The following is a 19,386-nucleotide window of genomic DNA, read 5'->3' on the forward strand; positions in this document are numbered from 1 at the left end:
CGGAAGGCAAAGGCGAGCATTTCATTGGCCGTCGTTTGGGGGCGGGGCTGGAGAGCGGCGAGCTTCACCCGTAGAGTCCTTCGGGCTGCTGCTGCTGCAGGGGTTGAGGAAGGGGAGGCTGCGCAGGCCATGTGGCCCACCCTGCGTTACATGGGTGGTGCCTGCGGTCGGGCCCGATGCCACTTTGCTAGGGGCTTCCTCCGGGCGAGAGAGCGGGCGTCCGCGGGACCAGGGCTGCTGTGCGGGGGTGGCCGCAGCTCCAGCACCAGGTGAGTGAGTGGCGGTGGCCTGCGCTGGCTGCTCTCTCTGAGGTGTCTCCAACTGGACCTGTGCCCCGACTCGACGTCTCTGTCCCTGGCGATGAAGTCCTGATTCTGTGGTCTAGTCTCGGACTCCAGGAGCTGCTGCTGACCTGCAGGGTTCATCCGCAGCCTTTGTGGGCAGGAGGAAAGGCAGTGTTGTGTGGAGGTCAGTGGCGAATCTGGCTCTGAAACACACCCCTCCTCTCCATTTCTTAACACTTTAAAGGCAGAAGGGTGAATAGGATCCTAGTCTGGCCCCTAGGTGGTCATTGTGAGGATTAGGGGACCTAGCACACTGTAAATAAATATGCCGATTCTTAGGTAGTATTCCCTGTGCTGCATGGAAGATCCAGAACTGGGCTTCAGTAGGTCAGTTCCTTGCAAATATTAGAGTTGTCCCGTGTCTTCTCCCCTCCCCCACCCCCCTCCGCCCCCGCCCTGGAGAAGCAACTCAGATGCCTGCCGTGAACTGACAAAGGTGTGGAAAGACACTACTGGAGAGGGACAATGCCACAACAGTATTTTTAAGCCCCAAATTAAATTTTAATCTAAGGACTAAGCTGTTAAATGGTGTTGAAACAAGGTTTCCTATGTAGCCCTGGCTGTCATGTTAATTCCCCATGTAGATCAGGCTGGCCTCTAACTCTCAGAGATCAGCCTGCCCCTGCCTTCCAAGTGCTGGAATTAAAGGTGGGTGCCACCCCAACTGCTCCATCTTCTGAGATTGGCTGGCCGGCAAGCTCAGGGATCTGCCTGTCTCCCTATCCCACCCCAAGGTTACAGACGTGTGGAAACCATGCTTTTACATAAAGGTGCTTGGGATACAAACTCGGATCCTTATGTGTGCACAGCAAGCATTTTACCAATTAACCATTTTTCCTAGCCCTGAGAATTCTTATACTTTTGGAAGAATTGTAGATCCATATAAAGTTGCAAAAATTACAAAATGGTTTTATGTTGGCTTCCCCCTTCCCCACCGTTCTTCTCAGAGTTAGGATAGTACAACAGCAAAGCCAGAAAATTAATATTGATACAGTGCATATATGTTGTTCATCAATTTTATATGTACTTTGTGTGTTCTGTGTGTAGCTCACTACAATTTAATCAGATTTTGTGTAATCCTCTTAATTTCGGCATAGAAATGTTCCATTGTGGACCTGGGCACAGGTGCCCACCAAGATGACAGGACCCAGCTGTCAGTCATCTCCTCCTAAGGACCACCAAAAAAGATGAACCCTGATGGCTCTCCACAGCTCAGCCAGCCATTGAGCTACAATTCCTGCACTGGAAACAAAATGAATGAACAGTCTTTGCCAAGTGCTGGCCTCTGTAATGGTCAACAGTGACACCTATAAGAAATGAGTGCCAATTGGTCTGGACAGCAGGTATCAGCCAGATCAACATCTATTATAAGAATGCCAACAATGCTTCTAGATTTGGGGTCAAGCAGCAAGTTCCCAACAATATCTCTATAGAGTTAGAGGTCAATTAACAACAAGTTCAGCTAGTTGTGATCATTCAATCTTAAAAGGCTGAATTAATCTTCTGTTAGTGGCCAGATGTCTGTGCTTCACCTTATGGAGGGATATGGCTTAAACTGCAAATAAGGAAAAGATAACGACATTTTCCATTGCAGGGCTGTTTGCCCTGAACATCATGAATTCCCAAGGTGTCCCTTTGAAGACAAGTGATGAAACACTAGCAGTGCTATTGTTGTGAAGTCATTCCACCAGAGAACACACATGGGTACTCTTAAAACTGAATAGAAAGTCTGTATTGGCCCAGCACCAACTTCATGGGGAACTTGCCCAAATCTTGCAGCCCTGAGCCTCACTGTTCTTTGTCTTTTGTGCACAAAAACCACACTTTGGTTAACAGGAACCGTCAGTGACAAGTGAAACTACAGAAGCCAAAAAGGCAAGGTTGGTGTATTTAGGAACTTTCCCGAATCCTGGAACTGTGGACTAGGTCTTGGATGGATTAGGTCTTCATTCCCATATTGGCAGGTTTGGGGGCCTGAATGCTGGGTTCTCAGGTCAGAATGGTGCTTCCAAATGGTGTCAGTGTGCTAAGGTTTGAGGGCCTGTTACACCATCTCTGGAGAGAGGAACCGTGGCTACAACCTATCCTCTCACAGGGCACCCAGCATTTGTCTCATGTAGTGGGCTCCCACCCTCATCACTCCCTCTTCATTTCTACCCACAGTTCCTCTGATCCCCCTCCTTGCCCTGCAGAAGCCCATGATAAATGATAAATGCCCCATCATGGTTGAGGCTAAGCTGAGGAAGGTGTAATGGCCAGAAGAGTCATTCAGAGACTCTAGTCCCAGCAGAGTGTCAACATCTGATTCTGTCTGGGAGGGCAAAGAGCCTGTAAGGTAAAGGAAGCCCCAATGAGGAGATGAACTAACTTCAGGCCAAAAGGAAAACGCAGTTGCAGCTTCCCAGACAGATGAGCCCACTGACAGAAAAGACAAGCCCAAGGGAAGATCCTAGCATCTCCAGCATCCTGAGGCCCCTGGATAAGGCCCTGAGCCCCCAACAGGCCACCAAGCTCCTTAGATGCTGATGAAAAGCTTGTCTGTGGTGAAGAGCCCCAAATTAAGACCCCCCTTTGAGTTGCACTTCAATGTAGGGTGAGCTCTGTTAGGAGTTGAATGGCATGCATGTGGGCTCCAATGAAACAGGAGCCCCTAGCAGAGGTTGTCTTGAGAGAGGTGAGAACATTGACTCCATCAGGTGGGCACTGAGTAGGATCAGCATCACCTAAAGTGGCCTTTAGAGAACAGGAGGGAATAGAGGGTCCATCCTGTGAAGTCTGGATGTACTTGTCTCAACCTGTGATACAACATTAAAATAGAAATCAAGTTCAACTCCTGGATTCCTTCTTTCTTAGATTCTGTCTGATACAGAATATCAGGACTATTCTTGTGTGTGTGTGTGTGTGTGTGTGTGTGTTTTATATTTGCTTAAGTGAACATTTCTTTGGTGTATAGAGAACACTCCCAAATTTTCTGCTTTGTTAGATGACTTCCAAGTTTTCTCTTAGGTGTTGGTATTGCTGCCCTATATGGCAATGAGCAACTGGGCCTGCTGTAGCCTTGCCGTGCTTTGGCACCATATGGCAGCTGTGGTGTTAACAGTCTGTACATGTATGTTCTGTATGCACAATCAACTGTTCATTGTCAATAAATAAGTAATTAAGATGTCCCATCACAAGATTTGTTACATCTCTCGCTCTAGTTACACCCTGCCTCTCCATTCTTCCTAACTCTTGGCAATTACTCTATTCTCCATCAGAAAATTTTGTCATTTTGAGAATCTTATATAAGTGTAGTACAGAACCCTTACCACTGATTTTATCATGAAATGTGATATATATATATATATATATATAATCTTATCACATATCACATATATGGCATATTATATATAATATAAACAATATATGACATGTAATATGATATTTGTTACATATGGTATATAAATAACATGTTATTACAAATTTGTACTTTAATTTCTCATTAATAAAAATTATGAAGTGAAGTTTGGTGAGGTCTGTAAACATAAATTCTTAAAGCTTGATTTTTCTTAAAGCTCATTTGATATAGTCATCATCGGTGGCGGAATCGTGGGGCTTGCATCTGCCAGAACACTCATCCTGAAATACCCCGGACTTTCGATTGGTGTTGTGGAAAAGGAGAAAGATTTAGGTATGCATACTATCAGCTTGCTGGGAACCTGCTTATTTTGTCAGGCTGAATTAGTCATGAAAAATGTTGATGTTAGTGTCTCGTTTTGGGTTATTGTGAAAGGAAAGTCTGGGACAAGGGCTTGCATGGAGGTGGCTGATTTGAGGGGTTATTAGATGGCAGGAAGAAGATAGGGTGTGGGGAGACTAAAGACCACACAAGGGCACACTCTAAATGTGCTGCTGGAGCTTGAGTACACGGGTATCCCAGGGAACAACATAGTTCTCCCCAGGTTTGTGCTTATTCTCCATCAGCTTCTAGGATTGTCCCTATTGATACAAACAACCCCACTTTCCTCCAAAAAGACAGAAAGGCCTTGGAGCATGTGCAGAATCTTGGTGTTTAAACAAAGCTTAAGTTGAAATCAGAGATGGGCAGGAATGACTTGGTATTGACGCCAGGGATAGCTGCTATAGGAAGTTGCCAATAAAGGAATGAATCTAGGCAGAATTTTTGAATGATCTGGCCTCTGATAGCTACCCTTATAATTAATTGTTCTTCACCTCTTAGGTTTTGTGTGAATCATTTACTTTTCTTACTCGTCTCTCTTGTTTTATAGCTCTTCACCAGACTGGACGGAACAGTGGTGTCATACATAGTGGAATTTACTATAAACCTGAATCTCTGAAAGCTAAATTGTGTATAGAAGGCGCAGCCCTCATCTATGAATACTGTAACCTCAAGAGAATTCCCTACAGGCAATGTGGCAAGGTACAGCATTTTACTAGGGCGTTGGCTTGTTTATAACTAGTGTTTTCTTAGGTTTAATGTTGAAAATTTTAAAGGGATGTGATTTTTTTCCTGCTCTTGTATCTATGTAATTTAATATAGTCTAAGGAATAACAAAAGTGATGTGACAGCTGACTCTATGTAATTAAAACATAAGTTGTTTTTGTTTTTATTTATTTGTTTATTTATTTTGAGACAGGGTTTCTCTGTAGCTTTGGAGTCTGTCCTGGAACTTGCTCTGTAGACCAGGCTAGCTTCAAACTCACAGAGCTCCACTTGCCTCTGCCTCCCAAGTGCTGGGATTAAAGGCATGAGCCACCACCTCCCAGTTTATACATATCTTTTTTTCTCTCCATTTTTTTTTATTTAAATTGGAAACAAGATTGTTTTACATGTCAATCCCAGTTCCCTCTCCCTCCCCTCCTCCCTTGCCCCCCCCCCCACTAACTCCCTACCTATCTCTTACCCTTTCTATTCCCCAGGGAGGGCGAGGCCTTCCATGGGGGATCTTCAGAGTCTGTAATATCCTTTGGGATAGGGCCTAGGCCCTCCCCCATGTGTCTAGTATCCTTCTATGGGGAATGGGCTCCCAAAGTCCATTCCTATGCTAGGGATAAGTGCTGATCTACTACAGGAGGCCCCATAGATTTCTGAGGCCTCCTCACTGACACATATAAATAGAATTAGGTCAGAACTTTTGTATTCTATGCCATTTAAAAAAAATACACACCATAATGTTTTCAGAGGTTATTCATGTTGTAGCATTAATTAGTACTTTACTCCTTTTTATGACTGACTCCATTATGTAGGTATGCCTCATTTCGTTTAGGTGCTTATCAGTTGATATGCATTTGAGTTGTTTCTGCTTTTTTGTTGTTGTAGATATTTATGTATAACTTCTATGGAAGCCCATTCTCATATCTCAGTGGAATATTCCGAGAAGTAGAATTTTCTGGGTCCTGTGGGAACTCCATCTTTAGTATTTGAAGGGACTGTCAAACTCTTTTCCAGATGTTATCGTTGCATTTTCACTGGTAATTAATGAGGCTCCCATATCCTTATATGTTTCTTATATTGCTATCAACACTTGTTATTTTCTGTTTTTATTTTAGCCATTCTGATAGATATGAAGTACTACCTTATTGAAATTTTTTTTTGGTTTAGTTTTGTATCGAGACAGTGTCTCATAATGTAGTTTAGGCCAGCCTTGAACTTTTAAGTCTCTTGCCTCAGCCTCCCAAGTGGAACTATAGCTTTATAACAGTATAGCTGGCTTACTTCATTACGATGACTAATCAGACAGAGAACCTTTTCTTTGTGTGTGTGTGTGTGTGTGTGTGTGTGTGTGTGTGTGTGTGTGAGAGAGAGAGAGAGAGAGAGAGTGTGTGTGTGTGTGTGAGAGAGAGAGAGAGAGAGAGAGAGAGAGAGAGTGTGTGTGTGTGTACACTGTGTACATATGGAGGCCAGAGGTCAACATGAGTTATTTTTTTTTTAATCATACTTCACCCTATCCTTTGAGACAGGGTCTGTTATTGAACCTGGAACTCACTGATTGGTTAGTGTGTGTGGCCAGTGAGAGAGAGCCAGGGATATCTCATTTTCCTGTTTGTTCCTCCCTAGTGCTGACATTATAGGCTTACACCACCAAACCAGTTTTTACATGGGTGCTAGAGAGACAAATGTAAATCCTTATACTTGCCCAGCAAGTACATTACCCATGAAGCCATCTCCCCAACTCACTTAAGTTTATTTATTTAATTTTTTTGTTTTTTGTTTTTCAAGACAGGGTTTCTCTGCGGCTTTGGAAGCTGTCCTGGAACTAGCTCTTGTAGACCAGGCTGGTCTCGAACTCCAGAGATCCGCCTGCCTCTGTCTCCTGAGTGCTGGGATTAAAGGTGTGCACCAACACCACCACCGGCTTTAAGTTTATTTTTAATTGGCAAAAATTGTACATATTATGTCCAACATATACATGTGAATATGTATGTGACAGCATGAATACACAGGACAGCCATTTTGCAATGACAATACTTAACTGACTGCCATATGCATTACCTCACACACTTGCTATTTTAAAATCTGTTCTCAAAAGAAAAAGAAAAAAGAAAGAAAGAAAAGAAAAGAAGCTGGGCCATGGTGGCGCACACCTTTAATCCCAGCACTCGGGAGGCAGAGGCAGGTGGATCTATGTGAGTTTGAGACCAGCCTGGTCTTCAAGAGCTAGTTGCAGAACGGCCTCCAAAGCCACAGAGAAACCCTGTCTCGAAAAATCAAAAATAAATAAATAAATAAATAAATAAATAAATAAATAAAATCTGTTCTTTCTTTTTTTAAAATCTGTTCTCTTAATAGTCTCCAAGAACACAACACATTATAATTCCTATAGTCACATGTTTACAATGGATCTTCTGAACATATTCTTCCGATTTTATTTATTGAAACTTGATAGCCTCTGACTGACATCTGTCCAGCCCTCACTTACTTCCAGCCACTGGTAACCACCATTTAAGTGGCCCCTTTAATGAATTTAGTTCTTTCACTTTGTACATGCACAGCCTACATACCACATTTTCTTTATTCATCTGTTGCTGGACACTTAAGTTGCTTTTCTATCTTTGCTACTTGTGAATGATGTTGCAAAGAACATAAGATGCCATTAATCTCTTTAGGTATCTTGATTTCCTTTCTTTTGGACATGCACCCAGAAGGGGAATTGCTGTACCTGTTTGAACATCTTTTAAAGGCCTTATTGGTCATTTAAATAGTTTCTTTAGAGAGATGTATATTCAGTCTTTTACTCATTTTAAAATTGTGTGATTGTTGTTTTACTGTTGAATGATAGTGTTTTGTATAATTCATGATTTCAATATATATTAATCCTCTCTAATGTGTTCAAAGACTTCCCATGAATGTCTGAAGCCTTAGATAACATTACTTTTGGTCTTTCCTTTTATTCTATCCCTTTCTGTACTTTTGTATTTCTTGTCCATGCATACCGACAGTACAGTTTAACATAAAATTAGGCATATAAGAAGCTAGCAACAACGACTTTATTAAATGAAAAACTTTAGCAGAATGATCTACTAAGAGTTATGTTAATTTGATCAGTTTGTCTTTCTCAGAATACCTTATTGTGCTGTACTTATCCTCCTTGTGATGTCATGAAGCACTTGCCAGCATCGTGACTCTTGTATTTTGGGGCCACTGTTAAATGAAATAAGGGTTACTTGAACACAGGCATGATGATACCATGTCAGTCAATCTGGTATCGTAGGTGACTACAGAATGACTAATGAGTGTGTGGCGTATGCAACATGGATATGGGAAACAAAGTAAAGTGTTAGTGCACATCCCAGGAACTTTTTTTTCATCTAATATTTTTGTACTGTGTTTGGCTGTGAGTAACTGAAATCTCAGAAGACAAATCAGGAAGGGGAGGAGTGTTATTTACCTATGTGATTCCGAGTGTTTTGTCCTATTTTGTAGGCTTCCCCATTGCCTTCTTGATGATATCCTTTGAAGTTCCAAGGGTTTGAATTTTGACAAGATCTAGGGTTTTCTTTTGTTACTTGTGTCGTTCTTTTGCTTAAGTTAAGAGTAGAGTAGATGGAACAGGAAACCATGCTTCAGTCACGAGTAGATGAAAACAAACCATGAGACTCACATGTGGAGTTATTGGAGGAAGGGATGAAGGGAGAAAAGGGGGGTAGAAGCAGAGAAGGGAGAGAGATGGGGGGGGCAAATATAGAGAGAGAGCATGTGGAGGTGCTCGCTTAAAAGTGGAAACTTGCACATGTGTGCTGAGTCCTTACGCAGCCATTACGTGGCCACGCAACACAGGGCCCTTTGAGCTGCCTAAGTATCTGCCTGAATGCCGATATGCGTGTCCATCCTTGTCAGCATAATGGCAAGGTTCCAACAACTTACACTTTCAGGATCATATCTAAGAAATGACCAGCTGGTACCAGTTCATAAAGATTGGCTTCTTCATTTTTCTAAGAGTGTCTGTATTTTTCATTGCTTATATTTAAATCTGTGAGCACTTTGGAATTTAATAAGTATCTGGTGTGTGTTAGGATTCAACTTTGTTCCTTTGTATGTAGATTTCTGTGCGTCTCACCATCTTTTGTTGGAGAGTGTTGGAGAGTATCTTCCTTCTATAGGAATTGTTTTGACACCCGTCTATAAAATCATTTGGACATAAATACAGATTCTCGTATCACCCACTAGTGTGTATGTCTATCCCTACATACAGGATGTAAGCCCCCTAACTTTAATGTGTATTTTTTCAAGATTGCTTTGGCCATTTGGGGATCCTTGAATTTCCAAATGAATTTTTAGGACAGTTTGTTAATCTCTCCTAAAGAGCAGCTGGGATTATGCTAGAGATTGTGTCAATATGTAGAACAATTTTGAGAACAATACCATCTTTAAAATTTTTTTAAATTTGTATTATTTGCGTGTGTGCGTGCGTGTGTGTGCCCATGGAAGCAAGACAAGGGCATTGAATCCCTGGAGCTGGAGTTAGAGCAGAGGTGAGCTGCCTTATGTGGATGCTGGGAACCCTCTGGTCCTCTGCAAGTGCAGCAAGTGCTTTGAAATGCTGGGCTATCTTCCCAGCCCCAGATATTTCCGGCTTGACAATATTAACTCTTTCAATCTGTGACTATATCTTCTTTTATTTGCTTATTTAACTTCTTTTAGCTGTTTTATAGATTTCAGAGGTTTTTTGTTTGTTTGTTTTTTCTGAATCAGGATTTCTCTGTGTGTCCCTGGCTATCCTGGAACTCACTCTGTAAACCAGGCTGGCCTTGAACTCAGAGATCCGCCTGCCTCTGCCTCCTGATTGCTGGGATTAAAGGCGTGCTCCACCACCACCACCAAAGTCTTGCTACCTCTTGTTAAATTTTTCCTCATTATTTTATTTTTATTGATGCTTTTATGAATTATTTTTAATGTCATGTGTTCCGGGTTTTTGTGTGTGCATGTTTCTTAGACTGCAGGATCTTGTTATCTACAACTAGATTAGTTTTTGTTTTGTTTTGTTTTGTTTTGTTTTGTTTTAGTTTGGATGTCTTTTATTTGATTTTTACATTTATTTAGTGTGTGTTGTGTGTGTGCACCATATACTTCTGCTTATATACTGTGATATGCATATAAAAATTAGAGGATAACCTGTGGGAAGCATTCTTTCATTCCACCATATAGGTCCCAGGAACCAAACCGAGAAGGTTGGACTTGGTGGCCAGTGCCTTTTCCAACTGAGATATCTCACCAGCCCCTGGGTTTGTTTTGTTTTTGTTTGTTTGTTTGTTTGGTTTTGGTTTTTCGAGACAGGGTTTCTCTGTGTAGCTTTGGAGCCTATCCTGGCACTCACTCTAGAGACCAGGCTGGCCTCGAACACACAGATATCCGCCTGCCTCTGCCTCCTGAGTGCTGGGATTAAAGGCATGCGCCACCAACGCCTGGCTGATTCTTTCTTAAATATGTGGCAACCTTCATGAGTAAAGGCTGTTTTGTCTGGCCTTTTCTTTGTGGGAAGTTGTTTCAATTATCTTAGTTTTATTTTTCCAGGCAGGTATGTAGCCTTGGCTGTCCTGGAGCTTGCTATGTAAACCAGGTTGGCCTTGAACTTACAGAGATCCTCCTGCCTCTACTCCCAAGTGCTGGGATCAAAGGTGTGCCCCACCACACCTGACCTTTGTTGGAAGTTTTTATTTGCTTTACTTGTCATGGTTCAATCTAGTTTTGTTTTTTTTTTTTTTTTTTTTTTTTTTTGTGAGTCATTTTTCAGAAGTATCTTCCTAACAATTTGAGCATCTAGATGGTCTACTTTTTTTTGGCATAGTTAGTTGTTCATACTACCCTTTATGAGTCTTATTTCTTTAAAGTTGGCCGTGATACCCTCTCTCCACATTTTAAGTCTGAAACCTCATTATTGTCGTTAAAGATGAATTATAGTTTTTTCTAGTAATATGAGAAAATGCCTTGAGAGAATGTTAAGTGAAAAAAAAAGTAGAAAGTCACAGTCTGCATTGGGTTGAAAGAGGTCGAGGTGGCAAGTCTTTATCTGCTTTACGATTTACAAATACTCCCGGGCTGTGATTTGTCCTCTTACTTTCTTGATGGAGTCCTTTGACTCATTTTTGTTTAAAACATTAATCATTCATTGACTTACGTAGCCTTTGTACCTTGACCAAAAGTTTTACCTCAGGGAACTCTGTTGATTCTCTGGTATGAGGTAGTGACTTGTGCATGCTAATATACCTGTGAATGTGTATCTGTGTTTTGCCTTGCTGTGAAATGAGAAGAAACTCAGTTTCAGATACCTGTCTCAGAAACATATAAGAAAAGAGTTCTAAAGAAAGTTGATTAAATGTAATTCTTCCCTCTGCATTAGTAAAGACTGTGTAATTTCTGTCAAGACATCAAAAGAATAGTTTGTTGAGCATGGTGCCCCCCTTATACTGATTTCTGACTGTCTTTTTTTATGAACTAGCATTTTACATTTCTTTGTAGAAATAAGAAGGGTACTTGCTTTGAAAGATGTCAAGGGGATTAGAGACATGAATCAGCAGTTAAGAGCACTGACACTCTTGCAAAGAATTCAGGTTCAATTCCCAGTGCCCACATGGCAGCTCAGAAGCACCTGTCACTCCAGTTCCAGGGGATCCATGACCCTCGCTGCCCTCCATGGACATGGCACACAAAATGGTGCAGTGCAAACATGCAGGCAAAACACCCATGCCCATAAAATACATCTTAAAAGCAACAAAAGCAAGCTGTAAACATGTACTTCTCTTGTTGCTGGGATAGAGGGAGTGACAATGATAAGAGTTGTATATTGCAACTGTCAACAAGAAATGGAAGCTGAGGCTGCTTTTCACGTTTAGGGAGATTAGTTTTAATGCTATTTTCTCAAGACCTTTTCTTCTTGGTGAAGGAAAGAAATAAAATAATGAACAAAGGGAGTAGTAGATTTACGGCAGAAAAATGCTTTATGCTAACCTTGTTTGAGACGCAATAATTTGTAATTCTTTCATTGACTTTATGTATTTTACAGCTGGTAATAGTTTAACTCTATGCATGCATTTTGTCATTTTTCTGAAGCTAATAGTAGCTGTTGAACAAGAAGAAATTCCCAGACTTCAGGCCTTGTATGAGAGAGGTCTACAGAATGGAGTCCAAGGCTTGAGACTGATCCAGCAGGAGGAGATAAAAAAGAAGGAACCATATTGCAGGGTGAGTGATTGACCAGTCTGGTGCACGTGGTAGTTTCCACGAGCTATTCCAAATCATGATGCTATGAATGAACATTCTAGAATACATGTTTTAGTAAAAAAGTTAATATTGCTAATGGGTATACAGTCAAAGAGATATTGTTAGGTTGCAGTTTATGTGTTTCTGTTCAGCTTTGGCAGATACTGCCAAAAAGTTTTCCAAAGTACCTTGGTTTATTCTCTCAGTCATGTAGAGTTCCAGTTGCTCTGTGTCCTCAGATATGTGGTCTTTGTTCTCACTAAAGTCACTTCTGTGGGTATGTTGTACAAACTGAATATAGCTTACTGAAAATTCAGTAGGCTAGGGGTTGGGGATGTTTTCACAGGCTTTACCAGTTGGACATGCCTAATCCAAAACTTCAGAAAAATCAAAATGTTCCCCAATTCAAATATTTCATAGCTTTATGTGGATTTAATATGTTTAATATATTAGAATTTCACTGGCACGGATTGCCTTTGAGAATAAAATAATTTGTAAACTTCAAAAAGGCATACTAGTTTAACATAATGATTTTATCTGCTAATGAAAAAAAAACTTTAAAATTTAACAATTTATTTGAAAAGACAAAAAAAGACCTTTTGATCTCTACAGGTTTGGGCATGGTGTAGAAATAATTCCATTTTAGAGCTTGAGAACAGCTAAATAAACCCTCGGCTTTATTTAGCTAGTATTATTTCTCCCCTCTAGTAGACTATGCGTGTGTGTGTGTGTGTGTGTGTGTGTGTGTGTGTGTGTGTGTGTGTGTGTGTGTTTAATATATATGTAATACTACATATATATTCATGACCAAATTTAGGCATTTAACAAGAGCAGACCTTTCTGTTACTGTTTTAAATACTGTCAGATTTTATAGGCAGATTTTTGTATCCTATCTGCCAGCTCTCTAATAACCACATGGAAACTTCTTATTTACTATGAAAGCTCAGCCAATAGCTCAGGCTTGTTTCTAACTAGCTCTTTTAACTTAAATTAACCCATTTCTTTTAATCTATCTTCTTTTACGTGGCTCAGTTGCCTTTACTTTGCAATTCCCATGCTGCATCTGACTGTCAACTCCTGGAAACTGGATCCTTCTTCCCATCGTTCTCTCTGCACCAGAAATACTGCCTAGCTATGAGCCGTTTAGCTTTTTATAAACCAATAACATTGAAATATCTTCACATAATGTAGAGGAATTTTCCACAACAAGGTTTTTGTTAAGCAAGGATAATGTGTTTATCAAAATAAACAAGTATAAAATTCCAAACAAAAATAAAACTTTGCAGCTGGGTAGTGGTGGCACACACCTTTAATCCCAGCACTAAGGAGGCAGAGGCAGGTGGATCTCAGTGAGTTCAAGACCAACCTGGTCTTCAAAGTGAGTTCCAGTACAGGCAAGGCTGTTACACAAAGAAACCCTGTCTGGAAAAAAAACAAAAACAACAACAAAAGCTTTGAACAAACTACTGATTCTTAGCCGGGGCTTTGGTGGCCCACCCCTTTAATCCCAGCACTCCGGGTGGCAGAGGCAGGAGGATCTCTGGGATCTCTGTGAGTTTGAGGCCAGCCTGGTCTGCAGAGCAACTGCCAGGATGGGCTCCATAGCTACACAGAGAAACCCTGTCTCAAAAAACAAAAACAAAAACAAAAAACAAAACAACAAAAAAACAAACCAAACCAAAAAACTACTGATTCTTTGTCGCGACCAGCAAGGATGACGCAACACCGGAGCTCTTCTTGCAAGCAGTTTATTCAGGACCTTGTTAACAGCGATCTCTCTCTCCCGACAAGCCTCTCCCAGCCCTTAAGTAGGCATGGACCACCAACCCTGGATTGCCATGTGGGCACCGTCCATAGGTCCACGAATACGCAAGCAGCTTACGATCATCGCATTGAGTCTGGCCTTAGCCATATATGGAGTCGTTTTTCTCAGAGAGCGCTCGCTTTCGGGATCTCGGAGGGCGGAAGCCAGCGCCATCTTTAAGGTGTGGCTCCACGCAGCTCTCTACAATTATTGAGTGTATTATTTGACATTTTTCTACTTTTGTCCTAGGGTCTAATGGCTATTGATTGTCCGTATACTGGGATTGTGGACTACCAACAGGTAGCTTTGTCATTTGCCCAGGATTTCCAAGATGCAGGTGGTTCTATCTTGAAAGATTTTGAGGTAAAAGATATTGAAATAGCTAAAGAAAGCCCTTCCAGAAGTAAGGATGGTAAGCTATCCCGTCTTCTCTATAAAATATTTTTATTGATTAAAAAGGAAAAAGGATTGTTTTTTGTCTGGGTGGTGCTTGTAGGAGACTCCCAGGAGCCAGGCTACAGTAGGGCACAGAGTCAGAGGGGAGTGCAGAAGGAACATGGGTGGGAGTGGACAGAGCAGACCCACAGTTCCTAGACGTTTGTGTGCTCATAGAACTGGGCACTGAGTAGACACTGACTGGCACCAAAGTCTGACAACCAAGGCTGTTATGTACAGTTGGCCTCCAGATGGTTCCCTGAAGGTTAGAGTCAGCACCTCTCATCAGTGCTACTGTAAATACAGATTTAGTGCCATTTAGACTTCTTGAATCAGACTGTCAGGGATATGGCTTCACAATAGTAAATGGTTGGCCAACTTTGGACACACCCAGATTTCCCACAGCAGACCAATTTATTTCATCAAAAGACTCAGCCATTCTGAATCTCACCTCCTGTTCCCCTTTAGACTGAAGTTACAGCCTTTTTTCCAAGTCTCACCTCCTGTCCCCTCTTAGATGCAGTTACAGCCTGTTTTATTTTGCTTTGAGATGAGTAGTTTTCTTTTTTAGCTAAACAAGAGGCTTGCAAGCATTCTGTTTGCTGCAAGGAAATTGGTTTAAAGGAGATCTGGATTGTATGAATCACTTGCCCAGTGTCCTTCTACACTCTAAGATGATGAACAAATTTATTAAATAAAATTGTTCTAAGTGGGTAGCAGAGTAAGTCAAATTCACATTATAGGTAGATTGTAGTCTTTTTCTGTACATATGCTTTATAGGTTAATATTTCATCAATAAGTGGGAACAAACTTGATAAATGGTCAGTTCATTATTGGAATTTTTTGTGTTGTGAAAACTCTTGCTTTTCTGAACAACCAGTGCAAAGAATCAGGTTGTCAACACTTGGACACAGGTTGTCTTGTGTTTAATTCTGTGGGTCAAAATAACTTCATTTATGATGGTACTGTTGTCTATGCAGAGCATGGGATTGTTGTTCAGTGAAAAGTGGGGGTCTGTGCTAGGCTAAACTAGAGAAATGTGTGTTAGTTAAATGAGTTAAAAGAAACCATCCTAAAACATGCCAGAGTTTATGTTTTGCAAATGAATTATTTTAGCTTTCCTACTTGGTAAAAGCTTCAGAATGAAAATTAAAGTACAATTAAGACAATCATTTAAATGTATTACTGGTATAATATTTCAAATAATGACAGCTTTCTTTTGCTCAAACCAAGATTCACTAATTCTTTTTATCCCTGCCAGAGATGAAATATCCAATTGCTGTCAAGAATTCTAAGGTAAAGATTCTTGAGCTGTTTTTCACTTTCATTTGCTAGTAAAATTGTACTGAATGATTGCAATGTTTTTGTGTATGTCTGTTTATGTGCATGTACATGTTCAGGTGTGTACAGATACAGGTGTGTACAGATACATGTGTGTGCATATGCATGTGTGTATATACATGTGAGAGTTAGAGCACAACCTCAATTGTGGTTCTTTGGGAACCAGCCACCTTATGGACTTTTTAAATGTTTTTATTAGCATATATAATAATTACACATAATAACAGGGTTCATTATTATGTTTTTATGCACATAAATGAAATATTTTGATCATATTCCCTACTCTGTTATTAAGCTTTCTCTTTGCAGTTATTTTCCCTTCTTTCATGTCTTTGGGAATTAAAAAATATTTTATTGTATGTGTATGAGTGTTTTACCTGCATATGTCTCTGTGCACTGTGTGTGTGTGTGTTCCTGGTGCCCTCTGAGACTATATAAAAGGGCATTGGATCCCTGGAACTGGAGTTACAGAAAATTGTGAGTCACCATGTGGGTGCTGGGAACTGAACCTAAGTCTTCTGCAAGAGCAGCCAGTTCTCTTAACCACTGAGCCATCTCTCTACCACTAGCCCCCAAGCCGATACTTTCTCACCCTGCCAATTGCTGTACATTCACTTACTAACTACTAATTCAGAGACTTTGGGAAGAGAGCATAGGTTGTACAGAGGGAGATGATTGCTTTCCTTCATTCTCCCATAGTTGAAAGCAAGAACCATAGAACATTCCCTATACCCTCAAGTGTCAGTGAGATGTTGGTTCCTGCCCAACTAGTCTGTTCCCTATTTGAAAGGAGGAGTGTGGATTGAGAAACAGGCCGGTAGAAAATTAAAGATACTAAAGAAAAGACAAGAGACATAGGATAGAGTCGGGAGGGCATTCCAGTGAATACTGAATCTGCCCCAAGTTTATTTTTAAAGCCCTTTTATACCTCAAGCCAAAGGGGAAGGCAAAAGACTTCTTTTCCATGATACAAAGAACAATTATTTCCTTAATATTCAAAACATCTAATAGCTCAAACATCCTGTTATTAGGTCTTAAAAGGCAAAACATCCAGCAGTCATACCTTAGCTAAACATCCTGATATCTAAAGAAGATATACAACAACTACACTTTAGGTCAAACATCCTGTTGTTTGACCCTGGAGGCGTGAAAACAAGCTTGAACTCTAACCTTAAGTCAAGATGGAATCAAGGCACAAGATGGAATCATTATGGGCTGCCAAAGTGAAAGGAGCAGAGTCACTCATAAGTGTCAGAGGATTTACATAAAATTCAGTCTTAACAGTTGTGGGGATATCTAGGTTAGAGGAAGCTGGCGGGTCACAGGCTTTCTATGCAGTCTGAGAAGCCAATTGCTGAAGTCGACACTGCAATTGTGTAGCATTACTCACCATGTCCAGAAGACGTGGGCCAACATGCCCCTGTTAAAACTCTGCCTAACCGGCAAATAGAGACAGTGGCAGAATTGTGTTTTCATCTAAAAGATGTAACTGTTCCTTATGTGAGTGAAACATGCTCACTCTCCAAAACAGATTTTAAAAATCATTTAAAAAAATGTAGTACTGTCTATCCTGGAGCTTGCTGTGTAGACAGATCCCCCTGCCTCTGCTTCCCATGTGCTGGGGTCGAAGGTGTGAGTCACTGTGCCTGGCCCTGAGAGTCTTGACTTACAGTTCTTTTGATGACTCGTAGTGTCAAGGACCTTTCTCATTACCTATTGGTAATTTATATATGTTTGAAAAGGGTTTCTCAGGCTGGAGAGATGGCTCAGCGGTTAAGAGCACTGACTGCTCTTCCAGAGGACCCGGGTTCAATTCCTAGCACCCACATGGCAGCTCACAACTGTCTGTAACTCCAGTTCCATGAGATCTAACACCTTCACACCAATGCACATAAAATAAATTTAAATAAACTAGTTTTTTTTTTTAAAGGGTTTCTCTTCAGGTCCTTCCCTCAGTTTTAATTGGATCAGTTGCTTTTTGGCCCTTGAGTTCTTGAGTTACTTTATGGATTAGGTATTGACCCTTGTCAGGTGTATGGCTTGCAAGTGACTTTTCCTTTCCTAGGCAGAAGCTTAGAATCTGGTGTGGCCCAGTTGTTCTTTTTTTTGCCTTTTACCTGTGGCAGTGGTGCCCTGTCTGCAAAAATCATCGCCAAGGCCAGACTCAAGGAGCATCTTCTATGCTTTCTTACATTCTGTAGTTGTAGGTTTTATAATTAAATTTTAACTCCATTTCAGATTTTAATGTTTTTAAACATTTTCTGAGATAAGGTCTTGCTAAGTAGCCTTGGCTGGTCTGGTGCTTGTTCAGGCTAGCTTTGAACTCACTTCTGTTTCAGCTCCCCAAGTTCTGGACTTATAGGGATTTGCCACCATAGCCAACTTCAAATTCATTGTTGTGAGTTTTATAAAAGAAGGGTCCAGTTTTGCCGATAGTTACATTGAATTTCTTCTTTAAAAAAAAATGTTTATCCTTATTTTTTTAGCATGTTTTCCCCCTTTTGACCTATCTATTTCTTTATACAAGCATATTCTTTATCAAAAATAATATATAGCTGGGTATGGTGGCTCATGCCTTTAATCCCAGTACTTGGGAAGCAGAGGCAGGTAGATCTCTGCAAGTTCAAGGGCAGCCTGGTCAAGTTCCAGGTTAGTCAGGGCTTACATAGTAGGACTCCCCTCCCCGCTGCAAAAGCACATCTTCATCAGCACAATCAACTATATAATGGGATTTAGTGTCCTGCTTTTTGTCTTGTTTTTGTTTCTTTTTTGTTTTTTGTTTTGTTTGTTTGTTTGTTTTTGGAGACAGAGTTTCTCTGTGGCTTTGGAGGCTGTCCTGGAACTAGCTCTGGTAGACCAGGCTGTTCTCTAACTCACAGAGATCCACCTGCTTCTGCCTCCCGAGTGCTGGGATTAAAGGCATGTGCCACCAATGCCTGGCTTAGCGTGCTGTTTCTATACATGCATATAGTTTGTTAATTAAACCAGCCTTCCTTTATTCTCCTGTATCTCAACCTCTGTTAATTTTCCAATTAATTAGAAGGGTGCTTTGTTGTTATTTTGGCTTTTTTTTTTTTTTTAATAAGCTTTCACATAGACAAGTACTCGGCCACATTTTCTTTCTCATGTTTAGAAACTAACCATGCTGTCTCATTTTGTACCAGGGAGAGGAAGTTCAGTGTCGCTACGTTGTGACATGTGCAGGACTTTACTCAGACCGTATTTCAGAGTTGAGTGGCTGCAATCCTGATCCTCAAATTGTCCCTTTCCGGGGAGATTACCTGCTCTTAAAGCCAGAAAAGGGCTACCTTGTAAAAGGAAACATTTATCCGGTAGGTAATGCCACTCCTGCTTCTGTCTCCTTATCAAACTGGTCATGGGCATAAAGGAAATGAAAATAGAAGCTCTTACTTTGCTTTAGAAGGGAGGGTTTGGGGCTGTGTGTGTAGTCACTTCATCTGTCTCTGGTGGTCACATCCCTAAAGCCGCCTTCTGCTCTCCTGGGCATTGCATGTCTCAGAATGCATGCATACAGCAAGAAAACCAGGCCCCCCCCCCTCCTCTGCAGGAGAGGAGGTACCCAGCTCATGGTGGTGCGCTTTGTGTAGGAGCCCACTCTAGCTCCAGGGACTAAAAGTCAGGGGTATTTAAATAAAAAGCTCACTCTTCTGCCTGCATTTACCCTGTTGATGAACAAGTCCCCTGAAGTATGTTAGGTTGAACCAGATGAAATTGGTGCTTTTGGCCTTGCCAACAACTAAATT

The 19,386-nt window shown here is 41.0% G+C and overlaps 1 protein-coding gene across 2 annotated transcripts in view; it reads left to right on the plus strand.

Annotated features, from left to right (window-relative positions):
- The first annotated feature begins 46 nt into the window (after nucleotides 1–46).
- Nucleotides 47–19,386, plus strand: part of L2hgdh (L-2-hydroxyglutarate dehydrogenase) — a 30,320-nt gene continuing 10,980 nt past the window's right edge. The window contains exons 1-7 of one of the 2 annotated variants that reach the window (XM_035444871.1): nucleotides 47–269; nucleotides 3,899–4,014; nucleotides 4,613–4,764; nucleotides 11,893–12,024; nucleotides 14,096–14,258; nucleotides 15,543–15,577; nucleotides 18,787–18,954. In XM_035444871.1, the coding sequence (XP_035300762.1) occupies nucleotides 130–269; nucleotides 3,899–4,014; nucleotides 4,613–4,764; nucleotides 11,893–12,024; nucleotides 14,096–14,258; nucleotides 15,543–15,577; nucleotides 18,787–18,954 (906 nt within the window). In that variant the 5' untranslated portion in view covers nucleotides 47–129. The remainder of the gene's footprint in view (nucleotides 270–3,898; nucleotides 4,015–4,612; nucleotides 4,765–11,892; nucleotides 12,025–14,095; nucleotides 14,259–15,542; nucleotides 15,578–18,786; nucleotides 18,955–19,386) is intronic. The other variant, XM_027418161.2, reaches the window with a different exon arrangement.

The sequence above is a fragment of the Cricetulus griseus genome, chromosome 5 (assembly GCF_003668045.3).
Source record: "Cricetulus griseus strain 17A/GY chromosome 5, alternate assembly CriGri-PICRH-1.0, whole genome shotgun sequence".
Taxonomy (NCBI): domain Eukaryota; kingdom Metazoa; phylum Chordata; class Mammalia; order Rodentia; family Cricetidae; genus Cricetulus; species Cricetulus griseus.